A 17233-nucleotide genomic window follows, 5' to 3' on the forward strand; every position below is an offset into this window, starting at 1 on the left:
GGCCTAAATGCATTCAAAATACTCACAAAAATGCTGCAATTAGTGAGACAGTAGAGGGACATTATTGGCTTTAAATTAGGGGATCGCTGCCAGGTTGTGAGGCCGCAGCAGTGTCACTACAGTCCCAGTGAGCCTTAAGGAAGGCAGAGTGAGTGAGAAAGGTAGAGAGGTTACAGAGGAAAGAAAGGAGATGGCAGATCTGGTGCTTTGCTTTCTGTACACGGGCGTGGTGGTGGTGGCGGTGGGGGGGGTGGGTATTGCTGCCAGATGGGAAGTTGGAGTCAGAGCTCTCTTTGGGGCACGCTGAGCCATTTGGCCCCCATCCAAATGGGCAATTTCACAGGGTAGAAAAAATATGTAAAAAAAAAAAAGCTCACAAACAAAGCAAAACTTAAGCAAAGAAAGAGGGGGGGGGATCTGGATCTGCAAACCATTTCATACATGCCACCTCATCAGCTCTGAGAGTCTTATGGTGGTAATTATCACCGCTGCTGCCCAGCATGGGGTAATTAGCACTGCGGTGTCAAGTGAGGCATGTTATGTGTATGCACACAGTTCACGCGGGTGTTGAGGCATGTGTTGTGTTGCGTGTGTTACGAGGAGCTGCAGGAGCATCATAGGGTGAAGCTGAACAAGTCGATATCAGAGGAGTTTCTTTAGCACAGATTACTATAACCCTGCCAGTGTAAAGACCGCACAGCTGTATGCATACCGGCTCCACGCCAAATTGAATTCCACGCTTTTTGTGGACTCCCACTGTGTGGTGAATCCACAGAGGGATAAAGTAGCAGTGAAGCTGTTGTTTAATGTATTGTGAGCAGTGAGAAATGCTGAATATATTCTCGCCCAGGCACGTACATCCCCTCTAGATATGGTGGTAGGCTGCAAAATGAATCACAAATAAGTACATTTCATCATACATGAATTTAAGCAAATGTGCATGCAGCCTTTTTATCATCTGCTGGCCTAATTGTGAGCTTATTTAAAAGAGAAAATTCACTGTATGTTCCTTTCTGTCCCAGGCAGAGGAGTGGAGGGAATCAAGAGGAACAGCACTGATCCATATGCATGGTTGGATCCGGCTTAATTGCAGAGTTAGGGTGCACTGGGATCAGATGGTATGGACTAAAGGCTAGTGATGTGAGGCACCCATCCTGAGCATGTGCTAAAAAAGGAGATGTTCGAAGAGCTACCCAGACAGGCAGGGGGCCGGTGCAGAGCCCGAGCACCGCCACAGCGGTGAAGCAGAGGTAAATTCTGCCTCAGAGGATCAACACAGTCTCCAAAAGTTCCATGAAAATATAAGAAATCTGAAGACGTAGATTATGCAATGTGGACATAAATAATGCAAGGAATACTTTACTTCACCCAGATAGGATTATTTGAAGATATCCCACTTTCATTTTTCACTTTCCGGTTACAGAAAGCAAAACATCCCGATCTTATTTTCTGTATGCTGGCTGAACTTCAGCTGGTTGGTCATTCTATAAGGCCAAAAAAACAGCACAGCACATTGCAGAATGCATCGTGGTGACAACACGTTCCCCCACGATGGATTCTGCAATGCCGTCATTACCGTCATAAATATTTTAGCACGATAAAGTAATGCAGGTAGCGGGCTTTGTAGAACTGGAACCGACTCCAGCTGAAAAGTTGAAAAGTTCAGAAAGCACAGGGCAAATTACTTTAATAGGTTTTCGAGTTTTGAAAAAGTTTAGAAACTCCTAAAAATTGGAATTTCAAAATTTAATAAATTCACTGAAGTGAAAGTGAATAATGTTCAGCTCAAGATTCAAGTTTATTATCTAAAGAAGAAAAGTGAATTATCCCAACTAAAGATTATAGGTCAGATACAGTTCTTTTTATTTCACATCCAGACTGTGTAACATTAAAATATGTGGAAGGTAAGATTAGGAGCAACGTGTGTTTATAAATGTACTGATAGACATGCCCTTTGGTGACTGACTAATGTACTTATATTTATATACTTTAGGTTTTCTGACAAATAAACGCTGGTGAGATGCCAAATGCAGCCCTTGTCTAACTCCGAGAATGAATCACATTATGCTCACTAATTAACCTACATTATGGGCTCCAAAAACAAATGTAGGCCAATACCTTCATTGTATTTGGGCCAATAAACACGTGTTTTTTTAAGATATGTTCACCTACATTGCCAATTGTGTGAAAAGAGTGGAGCATCTCTTATTATTTTTGTAATACTAATATTTCGTCATCATGGAGAGAAAAAAAAAGAATACCGTGAGATATATTTTAGGTCGTACACCTTTAGTATTCTTCACATACTTTATGATCTCTTCATTCCAAGGTGTCTGTAGTCCAGTAACAGTCTTTGGCTTGCAGACAAAAAGCATTCATTATTGCAGTTTTACCAGAGAATGAGTCATGAGATGTCAGTGGTAGAAGGAAAAATGCAGAGAGGAGCAGCATGAGTTACTTATCATGAGTCCGACAGGGATAAAGGTCCACTTAGGCCTCCATTTCTTTGTAGAGGTGGTCAAAATGGAAGGCGCCCTGCTGCTTTACCAGCTTAGGGTGTCAGCATGCCCTTAAAACTCTCAGGAGTCCTTTATCACCGTGTTCAGACTCCATAAAACGCAGCTTATTACACTAAATCTGTCATGTGCTTTAATATGGATCACTATTTGATCCCCCACCATCAATCACAAAAACACTACGGCAAAGTCAATGGCACCAGAGCCCAGGATGAATTCCTGCTGTCCAACTTTCTCAACACTGATGGCGTTTACTCATCAACGTATCGACATCCAAAGATTTGACTGCTTTGTTGAAGATCTGCCGTATTTGTGCCCCGATCCCCCTACAAGTTAAAAAGGTTGCTTCAGGACTGCGGGACGCATGACTTCTGTTTTACACTAAAATTAATTTGGTTCCTCTGTGAGACATTTTGACACAGAATCGCCTGCAGTCGAAACGCAGGATGGATGTAGGATAAATTGCAATGCCCACAGGAGAGCGGTGTAAAGCGGGCAGATCGATGCCAGAGAAGAAGCCTCGGGCAAAATACAACAAAGAGGGATGCAGCAAAGGCGTCCTGGTGGCTTGGCAGTTTAGGGCACACATCACGTGGTCGGTCCGTGGTGGGACTGAGCCCAGTTTTATACCCTTTCCTTATTTCATGCTCTGGCATGTCCTCTGCAGAATAATGTGATGAAACTAACCTCAAAACGTCTCACGTGCAGCAGATTTTACAATTTAAAATCATTATAGGCCTAAAAATGACTTCCGGTACCTTGGTATGAGCAAACTGTCAGGAGGATTGGCAGCTTATCATGCATTTGTTCTTTGGCTGTATTTTAGAGGACATACGTGTTGGACATGATTTTTTCCCATTGGCCGTTGTGAGATGCTCTAAAAGATTTAGCTCCATTCGTGCTGGAAGAACAGTGATTTTTTTTCCCCCCTGTTTTCCTGCCATAAAGAAATCCAGGAAATTTTCTCCAAAATCCCACAAGATGAGAGGCAAAACTAGAGTTACCGCCTGGTGGTTGCATGTCTCCGCCAACCAGTCAAGTTTCAATTTACATCCATGTCTATAAAGACTCATGCAATATAGTGACATGTATTAGTTTTTATAGAGAAATCTAGACGACTGGGAGAGATTATGACGTCAGAGTAACCTTTACTTTTAATCTCCAATCACCAAAATCTAATCAGTTTATGTTTGAGTCCAAATGGACGTTTGTGCCAGAGTTGATGAAATTCTCTCAAGGCGTTCATGAGATATCACGTCCACAAGAATGGGACAGACAAGAGGTCACAGTGATCTTTGACCACCAAGTTCATCCTCGAGTACCGAGGAAATTTGCGCCCAGTTTGAAGAAATTCCCTCAAGGCGTTAACAAGAATGGGTTGTGCAGACAAACAGATGTTAAGTACAACCTGATGTTGTTGGCGCTAAGGTGTAAAAATGATGTGCAGAGACGCAAAAAGGCGTCATATTCTCTTCTTTGTGGTCTACAAGTAATTTCTAAATGTACAAGGTGGAGGAATATTGCTTTGTACTAAGTAAAGAAGAACTTTATTTTCTTGTTCTTTCTCATTCCAGTGCCTTCAGATGTTTAATATACCACACCGTACTATACTTCATGTTCACAGATTCAGTACATCCCCTCAAGTGCAGACACTGTCTCATACAGCCTTGGACGCTGTCATCTTTTCTTGGAGCACTTGAGTTTTCATTCACAGCCCTCATCCCATGTCACAGCTTCTCTCTGTTTACCTTCCTTCCCTGTCACTCTAGACTGTACAGCATCAAATAGAGCAAAAAACGCTGCAAAAGAAAAAGAGTGACCCCTAAGACTGAGCTGCAGTGCTTCTGCTCAGATTGCATGTGACAGATGTCCCTCAGCCAGCGCTTTCTCTGCGACGCCTTGAGTTTCTCTCCCGGAGCGATGGTAATGCCGCCGCTAAAGAAAGGAGAAGTAAAAAAAGGCAGCACCTGACTCCTGACAGGCTGAAAAAAAGAAGTGAACCTTTTAGCAGCGGCTCAAGCTGTGAGAATTACATGTATGATTTATACAGCTAATGAGGAAATTGGCTATTTGGGGAGCAGCGAAAGGGGATATGATTCAGCAGGAGGACAGTGAAGCAAGAATTTAAAAGATGATTTTAAAGCCTGTAACAGAAGACAGAGCTTCCGTTATCCTGACTGGAGTTGGAAGGTCACTCCACCACTGGGTAACGCCAAAATGGCAAAGATTTACTGATGCAGAGGTCGCGACTCAAAGGTCTGATACTAAGATAATGTTAACGCAGACAAAAGCTACCCTTTACAAACGCAATCCACTTTAGCCTTTGCCCTCTCACATGACGAGAAAAAAAGGACAGCTGTTACATAAAACATAACACCGCCACTTCCAAAAACTTGCCCCATGAAAGAGCCCTATTTTAGAGCGTGTAAACAAAAATGTAATTAACAGGAAAATAGGACTTTTCACAGATATTTGATCCCTCTATATAGCAACCCAGATGATTAATTTGCCAGGGTAGCAGATACGTAGCTTCAAAAGTTGAGTTTCAATTTTGTGACTTAATTAAAAAGGCCCTATTAAATCTGTACATGTGGGTGTAAAAACAAGTCAAACACAAGCATTTATAGCACAGGGAATGGCAATGTGTTTTGCAGGGTGGTGAAAAATACCACCCTAATTCACAAAAAAGCTGCTATAATTAATCCGAGGAAGTTTATATTGCAAAAAAAGGTTTTCTCCAGTGATTTATCATAATTATTATAAAAACATACGTGATTTGGTGGTGCTTTGATGCATCAAAATAGTCTTTTATTCTGATTTATTTGCTTAATTTTCCCCTAAAGAGTGAAAACAAAGCAAAAGAACAAGACAATAGAAGTGCATACACCCAAATCAAAAATACATATTTTTCCTTTGGCCTTTCATGCACCATCTAGTTCAATTATATTCAAAAGCTAGAAGACATCTCTATAGCTGATATCCTAATTTAGCAATTACAGGGTAGAGGAATGTATGTAGTTTTGATTTTTGGGTGAAATGTTGCTTTAGTCATGCAATCATTCTGACCTGTGAGGTTGCGCAGGCCCAGCTGCCGCAGGCCGTAGTACCCGTCCCGCCTGTAGTTGAGGAAGATGGCCAGAGAGTAGCGGCCCTCGTACAGTTTGGTGCCTCGGATGATGCGTAAGTTCTCCAGCGGCAGGTAGTCGAACTGGTTGAGAGCCACCAACACGTAGCCCGTCACTTCTCTGATTGACTGCATGGAGAGAAATAATAAGTAGCATGAGGCTTCTGCTGCTGAGGTCACCTTAACCAACTGTTTCATTTGCCTAATCCTGTCTTTTTCTTAACCATATTTTACTTGCCATATCTGGAATTTCTCCCTAACCTGTACTCCAGTTGCCAAGTGCAAATAATCCATCTGCTGATAGAGTTGGGAAAAAGCTTTTCCTAAGTTTTTTCAATGCCATCCTGTTTCTTTTTCCAAAAAGAATATAGGAAAACAAATAACAAACACTCATGTCATGTGAAGAGATGTAAGGGACAAGTTCACACAGTCCACCACCCCAAAAATCTTCATTTTCAATGCCAAACGGCACATTCCTTTAAACCATATCTGACTCATGGAATGCACTTAAAGTGGTAATGCATTCTCCTCATTTTCTGTGCACGGAGCATGTTATTTGCATTTTGAAATGTCAAGCTCATGAAATCTTTGGACATACAGTCCAAAATGATTAAAATGTCAGATCAATTGCAGGCTGATTGCACTTCTCATCTGATTACAGTCTCTCAGCTGCTCTTTAACGCTGTAGAAGTCATGATAGCGGCAAATACGTCATTCGTGGAGCCAATAAGCAATCGCACCCTCAGAACCAATTATTTCAAATCAAAATACGGCGATTGTGTTTGATTAATTTGATCTTACAGAGCATATGTTGAAGGCGTCACATGGAAACTCTCAGTCAGGTGCGATCGAATACCTCAGAGACCTAAAACTAAAAGAGGAAAAACAATTTGGCACTGGTTCAAGCTCAGAGGCCTTGGCTGAATGCCTGAGCCAGACACATAATATGCGCACTGAGTGCCTTGCTGAAAAGCATGGTAGACCTCAGCTATCTGCCTCATCGTGCATCAATTGACCTTCTCAAAAGTCACAAAAAATCAGGCTGATTACGTCTGTGTTATGTACTTGATGAGGCAAATTAATTCAACTGCAGAGTCAGGCCGACGGATGGGGCCAAGGCAAGCACGATTTCAGAATATTTTCATCATAATTTCCCAGAAAAATTAAGAAAAAAACAACAAAAAACTGGAGGTTTAAAGGTCAACAATGCACAGTTATCACATAAACAGATAACAGCCCTTCAGAAAAAAGCTGAGAAAAACCTCTTTAGGCGGACGCCCTCATCAATCAATTTGGCAGCCAATCAAATCTTCACACACGGCGTCATTGCCAGATAATCAAACATAGCTTGATGCGTGTATGTGTACGCACTGTAATGTGTGTGCGTCTTCTGAAAGACAGCTTATTCCCTTGTTGCTACAACTCCAATTCTGTGGCCATGCAATATTCATCTGAGTCAGTCAAACAGCAGCCTGAGCTTACTTATACACACACAGGAAAACTCGCTAACACACATACAACAGCTGTTAAATGCCACGCTAACACATTTTACCGACCACCACTGACAAGCCTAATTAGAACACTACATTTAAAAGTGTGGGGGGGGGGAGGAAACAGATCTGCTTACAAGGTTCAACACTGACTCGTACAATGGAGGCATCATTCGCAGCTGTTGGCAGGCACAGATTTTATTACTGTGGCTTTTTCTTCTCGTTTTTGGGAATCAATCCTTTGTTTTTTTTTTCGTAAATTTTTGCGTAATGCGGTTTACACATCGTTGACAGCTGCTCGTTTTCACATGGAGACCAGAGGTGACACCAGGTAGGTGTAAAACATGCAGATATTGATATAATCTCTCGTAGGACTCACCGATGCAGCAACACAGATAAGATCCCTCACTGGCTTCTTTATTACAAGTTATACGATCACGATTAACCGGAGGATTTTGTCAGAATAAACAGAGATCGCCTCGAAAGATTTCCTGGTCTGGATCTCTTCATCAAAACACAAAAAAAACACAACATGAGACACCACCAGTTTCATACTGAATAGCAACTTAGAAAATAACACTTTCCCTGATTTTCCCAGTTGCCTATAACAGCATGTGGCCTGATGTCTGTGTAAAAGACTCATTTTAAAGGACGTTTTTCCATGCAAAAGGATGTGACGTCTATGCACACTCCTGTCTACCTTGCCTCCCGTCAGATCCCCTAAATAGTGTGCAACACTAGTTAAAGAAATGTAGTTACTTTTAAAATAACATTTGAGGGCTGAGTACAATTTGAATTAGTATATAAACCTTTCATCTGACTATTTGATTGCAAATGAGCCAATGAAAACCAGGTCAGATGGACAAATAAACACCTGCTGCAGCACAGTGCACTGAAGATTTGGGGAAACAGAAACCCCTTTTCTTTGTAAAGTAACAGTAAAACCACTGCTGTTCTGGCCGATACCCAGGACGCTCACTTGCATATCTGAAGGGTGAGCACAGACGTCATTAATAACTTTTCTGAAAATTCCACATAGTACCTTTAACATTTTTTGATTTGGTTAATATTTAAGTCTTTTATATGAGCTCAAAGCAGCTCCAAGCAACACTGACGTGCCTTGAAACTCTCAATGATCATTAAATAATAACCACTCATTTAAAGGCATTTTAAATATCCAGCAACAAGAGAGGGAAATGGTTCTGGAGCATCAGGCAGCTAAGGAGACACCCTAATGACCAGAGACAGGCCGGATGATTGGTTGGGAGAGAGGGAGGAAATGAGTAATGTGAGGTTTGATTGGCTGCTGACCCCTGGGAGACGCTACTGGAGACTGACAGTTGGGATACAGCATGTGGAGAGCCTGCGTTTCAGGATAATACCAGGTAACTGAGATCTGCTTCTATACTGAGCACTCAGCAAACACGCACACCTGCCAAGTTGGCCTATTGTAACACGAACACAATGGGAAGGAAACAGACAGTGGAGGTGCTTATTAGCAAGATTACAATGTGTCAATCACCTGAAGAGAGAAAGAACAACATAATAAAAGAGAAGTAGAATCCATTTCAGCAGCGGCTTTGATTAGCATACTTATTGTAAAAAGGATTTCTATTGTGAGGTACTTCACTGCCTGTCAAAAACCCCTTGGTGGAATCATTTTCTGTCAAATATGTTTTTTATGTTTGTCAAAGAGTTGGCAAGTTGTGCAACTTTATGCAACCGCATGCAACTTGTGACTCGGCTCCTAAAAAACAAACGAGGGCTTGTTGATCCGTCCCCGTGGCTGGAAGTCATGCCGTTTCATCACTTTGACCCCGACGTGACCCCGTGTTTACCGCTGAGGGGCCAGGGTGCCTCGTGAGCTCGCCCTGCTATCATTAACTGTGCGCCGTAACCTGCGGGTTCCTGCCACGGGCGCCATGACTGGGGAAACGGGGAGGGGGGGAGGCTGCTCCGCAACGCGACCCAGCTGTAGGCATGCACTCGGCTGCTGGCAGACTCCACAGTGCTTCCACTGTGCCCCCTTCTCCCTGCCAGCCTCCGGGACCCGCTGGCGAAAACCAAAGAAAAACTGTTTCCCTGTTGCTTAGCAACCGCAGGAAAGCCTTCCAGCGGGAGCGAGGGAGAGCAAAGAGGGAGAGAGCGGGCAGAAGAAAGAAAAAAACACACTTAGACAGGGTTTTTTGTTGTAATTTACCTAATTAAATTAAAGGATTACTCTGCCCTTTCTCAGTAATTTTCCTTTGCTTTGACGCTATTTAATTTCCTTCCATTGCCATGAATTGTTTTCTTTTTTGTGAGCCTGAAAGCTCTCCAGATCAATATTTATCTGCATTCCTCTGAGCTGGAGGAGGGAGGAAGCAGGGAGACAAGGAGGAGGGAGGTCCGGAGGGAAGTAAACACAAGCACCTGCATTTCCCCTCCCGCCCGCCGCATCAACCGCGCTCAGTTTCAGAAACACAAACACAGAAGATGAAGGATGTTACCCGGAGAGGCTGCCCACCGCTGCCTCGTGGGTGATGTGCTCAGACTTAACAAGGTGGACGGTGGGCAGAGATGTGTTTTCCCTTGTATTTCCTCAAAAAAATATACACTTAACAAGGTGAGTGGGAGGGCTAATTTGCACCAACAAGGTGCATGAACCCTCGATTGCTCACACACACACATTCCCTTCATCCTCCCTTAAAATGAACCTCATGACATTCGAGCTGAGTGATTAAAGTGCCTCAAAATGTGAAAAAAAAGCGCTAAAACCTTCACACAGCCTGGCACAAGTCCAGGTCATTATTTTGATGCCATTTTGACTGAATCTTTTGATTCCAGCTTGACTCTGATGGATCAGAGTGTTTTTCTGTTGTGAGAGCCACAAAGGGTTTGTGAGGAATTTTGCCTTCTTCTCTTTTCACACAATCCCAACTCGCACACACACAAACAGGCCTCAGATATTCCGATAACCCCCACCTACGCGGCAAAAAAAAAAAAAAAAACACCGCCAAGAGGCACAGACAAGACTTAGTCAACGCAGGTCAACTACCCAGGATGCATTGCAAGTTTAACGTTTCCTCAAGCGCTTTTTTTCCATCAATCGCAGGCAATTAGCGGCCTAGCGTGGAGCGCTCAGTCAAACAGAATCCTATGCGGCCCCGATAGGCTCGTTTCCTCTCTTCTTTTGGTTTTACCTCTGGGCGAAATGTGAATTTTCACATGTTGGAAATTGGTCTTTGCATCTCTGGGAAACATCGCGCTGAGGCCGAGGCAGGGGAGCCAAAAGTGCTTTATTTACTCCGCACAACATAATCAGGATAGAAGGCAGCGGTGCCGTCTTGGAAACAGAAACCTGCTCAATACGAGGCAGCGAGTCGCTCCGCTCAGGCACCCGTAACCCCTCCAGATATGTGGAAATGTTCCCTCGCAGTGTGGAGACTGACTCGCATGGCACTACATGGCAACTCTGATTTGGAAAGAGGACGATTTGTATTCAAGCCAGTATTGAAATAAGCCAACAATTGCCTCGCAAGGTAAACAGTTCTATCAGTTAATGAATCGAGACCTGCTTTGCTGGTGCGCACAGTCGGCTGTTTCGTGTTATAATTCAGCAACAGTTGGTAAAAAAGAGAGCAGACGCATAAGAGGTGAATACTAAAGCCGGATTAAAGATGAAAAAAAAGTGACTATTGGCTCACCAGCATTCAAGAACCTCCTGTCTGAACCCAAATATGACTTAACAGACTCTTATGTAAGCTCATTCACCAAACTGCATGATGTTTTTAGGCTAATAGCCTGTATCTCTACTATAATTTTCCGTTTAACTTACTTTGCAGATACGCAGGAAGTCTTGCCAACACAGCCGATAGATTTGCATACAAATTTCTCCTGTTCCAGTCTTCCCAAGAATCGCCTTTGGGCTTCACTCGAGATTTAGAGGAAAATGCTGCATTAGAGAATTTAAGAGGAAGAATTAAGGGAGCTTTGAATTAAAAACACCACGACTGTGTGCTCTCCATATGGATACGTATATACTACATGTATTATTGAGCTGAATTATTCACATTTTATATCACCAACATAACTGGATACGGACCATTTTATCTTTTTTTCCCCTCTTAATGTTCCAGTGAATGTGTTGACCTTGATGAGGTCAACACATTCAAAGAGAATTGAAAATGAATGAGAAGGTCAGTAAAACAGATCTCCGAAGCCATGAAATCTGACTTCATGACTATTACAAGAGCCTAATTTCACCTCAGGATAAAAAAAGGTGCAAAGAGGAGGCCGAGAGCAGCCATTTTTACACATTCAATTTTAGTTCTAACACACAGTTAACAGTCAGTAACTGCAGATCAGTCCCACTTTCACTTTCTACATTAAAATGCTTTTGAGTACATTATTATAAACCCAACTCCCATGATCCCACACTGCTTCAGGTGTCATCCAACTAGGTTTTTAATTCATCTTAATGTAAAAGAGACACCTAGCTGCAGAACTTGATGAGTATTTATAAAACACTGGACTTGGACAAAGTATTTGCATTTTTATAGATACTGAACTGTCATTTCTAGTCAGGGCTCAACAATGAGGCTTGCCCTCTCGCTCAGGGCAAGTAAAATGCCGGTTATTCATTAAACGTTAAAGTAATTTTTTATGCAAAAGTGGCAGAAAATACAGTTTTCAGAGATTGCCATTTTCTGTGGTTATTATCATATTAAACTGAATATCTTTGGCTTCTGGACTGACACACCAACACATTTAAAGACGTCACCTTGGACTCCTGGATGGACATTTTTCACTATTGTCTTATATTTTACATGACATTTTAAGTGGTTCAGGCAAGCAGACTTCTGACCCACTATGCTATGCACGTAAATCTGGCAACCAAAGAAACTTGGAACTTGCTTGAGACTTAAAGGTTAAGATTTAAAACCTACTTGTGTCTCACTGTGCTGTCTATCAAAGTATTTTCACATGTTCTTCTTATTCCATATTGACAAAATACTCGTTTATTCTTTAACAGATGAGGAAGACAAATGATTATGGTGTAATTACTGATACATCAATGTGAAAGCAGCATTGTGCTGCATTTTGTAGCTGCAGTTCATTTCAAACACTGTACTGTTGAATAGTTCAATCAAGTGGTTCCTAAACTCGGGGTCGGCCCCGCCTCCAGAGTTTGAGAGGAAAAATCTGAGGGGTCGTGAGATGATAAATGATAAAATCAAACTTCTGCTCCATGCATTTTTTTTGTAGCATTTTCACTTTCTTTGTGAAATACTGGATCATTTCACCTCATTTGGCCTTGAAAAGTTATTTAAATGAAACCATCTGAGAAGTTTAGAGGTGAAATCTCTTCGGTGGAACCGCTAACAACTTTTCCGAAACATGATGAAGGGCCCCGACTGGGTGCTGCTTCTTTTTTCCACAAAGGGGTCGACCACTGGATTAATCTTTGACAGTGCACTGTATTTTATAAACTTGTTCTGTCTTCTCTTAAGTGATCTGAATAGTCATTATACAGCTGTCAGTGAAATGTTGTGGAATAAAATTCCCCTCAAATGTGGTGAAGCTGAAGTATAAAGTAGTATTAAGTGTTAATATTCATCTAAAACAACAACATCAACCATAATATAACTAAAACATACACAACCCAGTCATACATTTTCAGATTAAAAAGGTCATTTCTCAGTTTAAAAACGCTTCAGTTTAAGGACATATTTGGTTTAAAAAGTGCATGTTTCAGTATTAAAAATGTGGGGTTTATGTGGGTTCATCTCTCCAGCAGACAGAGACTCACGAGAATCAATGACAAGAGGCACTGACGCTAAAAATCTTGCATTGACTGCATTTGTCACTCATTTGTACGTCTCAATATCATAAAGTAATTAACTTTTTATGCTGAGATTTGTAGTTTGCTGTGATCCAACGTCTCTACTCTTGTAGATGCCACTGCTCCATCCAAGTGGGTTTATTTCCATCACGGGGGTTAATTCTCTTATTTATTTCCTCAAATTTAATCTACTCTGGTTTGTCCCGCTGACAGCGTCGCTTTCATCAGACTAAGCCGATTTGGATAGACTCTTAAACAACATCGGTGGGATGAAGCAGCTGGATCTCTGCAAAAAAAAAAAAAAACCCACAGCTTTGTTATCTCAAAATAATGAGATATTTAAGTCGCGCCCATGAGAAAACAACGCTTGATACCTTGAGATAACGATGTAATTCAATTGTTATCTCGGGATAGCAAACATGAGCACTACAAACTGAGTTGCCGTCTTGAGATAATGAGATAGTTAGGACACGATCGTGTTAAAACAGTTTGATATCTGCAGATAATGACACAATTAAGTTGTAATCTCAGTGTAACAGGCCCTAAAAATAGTAGGAGCTGCTCTCAGCTTCTGTAAAAAATGCAAATATCAGACAGAGGGAGCAAAAATGTTGATAGAGGAGGTAAAGAAAGTTAAAGTGAAAGAACAAACAACAATCTAGAAGAACAAAGAGAGAGAAGTTTAGGGTTAGGAGGTGCAGCGTAGTGAGGCATTTGCAGAAAGCGCTCAGTGATAAGGGGAAGGGAAGTGGAGCACAGAGGAGATATATTTCAAAGCATAATTAATAGTGCACCTGTTCCTGTCATCTGGATGAGTGAGAGTGTAAATGAGGTAGATGGCATGAGAAGGAGCGATAGGAGGAGGATTCGGTGAAGGTGGAAGAAAGGGAGGAGGAGGAGGAGGAGGGGTGGAGAGAGAGGGGAAGGTACAGCAAAGTGGGAAAGGAGAGGAGGAAGGGGGAAAAAGGCATCACGCAGGAAAAAAGTATAATGACACCATTATAAAATACAAGAGATGGGACACATATTATGGTGATTATGGCTCATTTCCATACATATAGAGCACTCTGCCAGTGAGTCAAGGAGAGTGCAGCGGCGCATGTCAGCGGCAAAGGCTGCCGACTCTCAACAGTTTGATCCGACTGCAGCGCCGGGCGCAATCTGACTCCTCCACACGGCAGCAAAGTCAATGGGCGGGCAGGGACCTGTTTACCAATTCGCTTCAATGAGCTCTGTAAGAGAAGTATGCACTCCTTCACCTCGCGCGACTGTTTGGCTGCTAAGTATGCTGAGAGCACTCGGGCGTGACATTCAAGATTTTGAGAAATCCTGTTTTAAAAAAAAAATAAAAAATCAAGGCCTTTGAGAGGAGGGCCATTGACTTTGAAATAAATGAAAATCCAGCTGCATGAAATGTCACCGTGAAAATGACTGAGTCATTCAGCGCAGGTATTTGTGCAGGAGACTTTTTTTTTTTTCCGAGGGAACATCTCGGGTTTGTTGATGGTACCCTGAGGTACTCCCTGTGAGATGAATCAACAGGGTGAAAAGTGTGCAGGTGGGGGGAAGGTGGGGCTTTCGCTCACTTCAAATGGAAAGCACATCAAACGTGGAGGGGCGAGCGTTTTGAACCCACACACCACTTTTCATGTCGGTGGCGCCGAGCGGCTTGAAATCCACTCCCTTTAAGGCGTTTTAACTTCTCCACCAGCACATTAGGGAAAGTCCATTTTATTGCTCGGCTTAATCAAACTTTCAGTGGCAGAATATCTCACACGGCGTTCTCAATTAAGTTATAGCAGTTATTGTAAGAAATACAAAGAAGCAGGCCTCAACTAAGAGAAGACCCGCAAAGAGGTTAATCAAAAACTGATCCAAGCAGTGAAGCTGCTGGTGTTACACCCCAGAAACATGGGGAGAAATAATCATTGTGGTGTTTCCTCAGCGAGAACTTTACTCTAATGAATTCTCACAAAAATACAACAATTTACAAATGAGAACATCTACAGGAGAGTAGAAAGTACACATGCTATTCAAGTTACCACAACAGTCACAATGTTCAGCTGAGCTTTCTGTCTTATTACTGTCAAACTGACTGTCTTGTCAATTAAAAACAGTTATAGTTATTTTGATCCACGAGAAGGTTCGTCAAACAGTGATCCCAGCAGTGAACCTGCAGTTTCCCTGCTGCGTTTCTTAGGATTCTTTTTGTTCTTGTGTCCTAAAAACTCTCAGAAACTTCAACTGTTACAGTTCCTAGTTCCCAAACTTGGCAGATAAGTTGGGAATCTGAGTTGTCTACTCAGGCAAAAAAATTATATCGATTGGCCGCATGCAACTTTTTTTGGCTTAGAACTTTATGTCTCAGACACAAAATATGTTTTTTCTGGATTTTTGGGGAAAGAGGGATTTTCTTAAAATCTGTTCATTTGCTACTTTTTGTACAAATGTTGAGCAATTCGCTTCAAATTTGGCAGATCTGGACCGATCCTGAAAAAAGCTTGTTTGGTCATGTTTCACTGAAGAAAATTTGTTGAAAAGGGAAGCGGTTTATATGCTACACTGAAGTCAAAGCCTCCAAGAATTCTTTACATTTCACCACAGGTCTTAGAGAACTGAAATTTTTCAGCACATCCACTCGTGTGTGACAAAAAGTTTGCCTTTCTGGAACCTATGATTAACTCAGAAGTCTGTCACTCTATATTTTTTAATGCAAATATGCCAAACTGATCAAATCAAGCCGAGTAAGAGTAAAACTGAGTATAGCTCCTCTGATATAAACAAAATCAAGGATTAAAAACTCCAGATGGATGCCAACAGTATAGCAATTCATGTTTGTTGTGTGTTTTCAAGTGCTTCATGTCAGTTAAATAAGAATCATCCAAAACTTCACAATCTGCTTCAACTCAATTTATTGCTACTTGCGACTGCATTTCTATTCCTTTAAAAATAGGTCAGAGAGCTCACTCATCTTTAGGTATTTTTAATGCTCTTAATTTAGACACTGAACAAGGTGAGAGCAAATTTGATAGCTGGTGCAAGAGTTGGGAAATTAACCTTCTAAATGCAATTTCCTTCGCTAATTAAAATTTTAAACCTAATTTAAAAATATTGATTTAAAAATGCAATAAAACATGTTGGATCACAATTACTAAAGTTGCCACGAGACTCATTGAAGGGCAAGTTTTCAGAGTCTGATACACACACTGACACGTTTCAGTTTCCACACTGCCAGCTAGTGTTGACAATGACTTTGGGATGACACAGTGTGTGTGTGTGTGTGTGTGTGTGTGTGTGTGTGTTGATATCCAGTCGTGTGCCTCCAGCAGCAGCTGTGCTACTGGCTTTCGGCGCTGATATTTATTGTCTCAGACAGCCCGACAATCTCATATAAGCCTGTTTCATGAGCGGCGTCCGTGAGGCGTCTGTGTTGTCAAGACACATTTACAGTAAAGACCCTGACTCCGAAATTAAAATTACCAAAGGGGAAAGTTTGCAGCGCATTAGCAGGCAGACCTAAAACAGTGACAGTGCAGTACAGTATCTGATCCGTAAGCCGCAGTGAAAACACTAATACATAACTCATGAGGCGAGGCTGTTGTAGCAACCCAGCAACAGTCGCATGGCGTATCGCATTATGCTGTAGCCTTTGGGGACCCTACATAATGCAGTTATGTGACAAAGCTAGTCCACGTCAGCCACAGGCTGGCTTCTGCCCGCTTGACAGTAGCTATGGAGTAAAAAAAGTGAGAAGCATGTTATCTCCTATTGCACCTAGCTCCTGTAGCTCATATTTAAGTCCCTCATTATTCATGGTCATCCCAGCTCAGGACGGAGATTCTGAGAGCTGGCGAGATCCCCCGAGAGGAGGGGCTAATCTGCTGCACGGGGGGCCCCCTCGACGAGTCCCGGGGAGAGGAGGAAGAGGGAGCTGAGCGGCCTCCGAGGCCCAATGTCAGCTCGCTCCTCTGGGAAAGAAAAGGTGCTTACTGGCCCTTCCAAGTGATTGATGATTGGGCCCAGAGCAGAGGTAGGACACAGCCATAGGTAGACAATGTGAGACACTGCTTGGACAATCCATTTATGTCAATGGGAGAGAAGACAAAAATATGTGAATTCCCAGGGCGGATGTACGGAAACAAAATAGAAGTTACAGGTAATGATTGTGTTGGGAGAGGTCACCGAGGACATAAATCATTCTGGCTCTCACACAGGGCACCATAATCACACAAAAACCTCCTACATGAATGATATTCTCCCACATTCACCATTATCTTCA

At 42.2% G+C, this 17233-nt stretch overlaps 1 protein-coding gene across 5 annotated transcripts in view; it reads right to left on the bottom strand.

Annotated features, from left to right (window-relative positions):
• The window catches only part of LOC146304607 (receptor tyrosine-protein kinase erbB-4-like), a 319877-nt gene that overhangs the window by 122103 nt on the left and 180541 nt on the right, over positions 1–17233 (bottom strand). For all 5 annotated transcript variants that reach the window (XM_084713356.1, XM_084713357.1, XM_084713355.1 and 2 more), the window contains exon 3: positions 5583–5769. In XM_084713356.1, the coding sequence (XP_084569482.1) occupies positions 5583–5769 (187 nt within the window). The remainder of the gene's footprint in view (positions 1–5582; positions 5770–17233) is intronic.

The sequence above is a fragment of the Lutjanus erythropterus genome, chromosome 24 (genome assembly GCF_056507025.1).
Source record: "Lutjanus erythropterus isolate fLutEry1 chromosome 24, fLutEry1.hap2, whole genome shotgun sequence".
Taxonomy (NCBI): Eukaryota; Metazoa; Chordata; class Actinopteri; order Lutjaniformes; family Lutjanidae; genus Lutjanus; species Lutjanus erythropterus.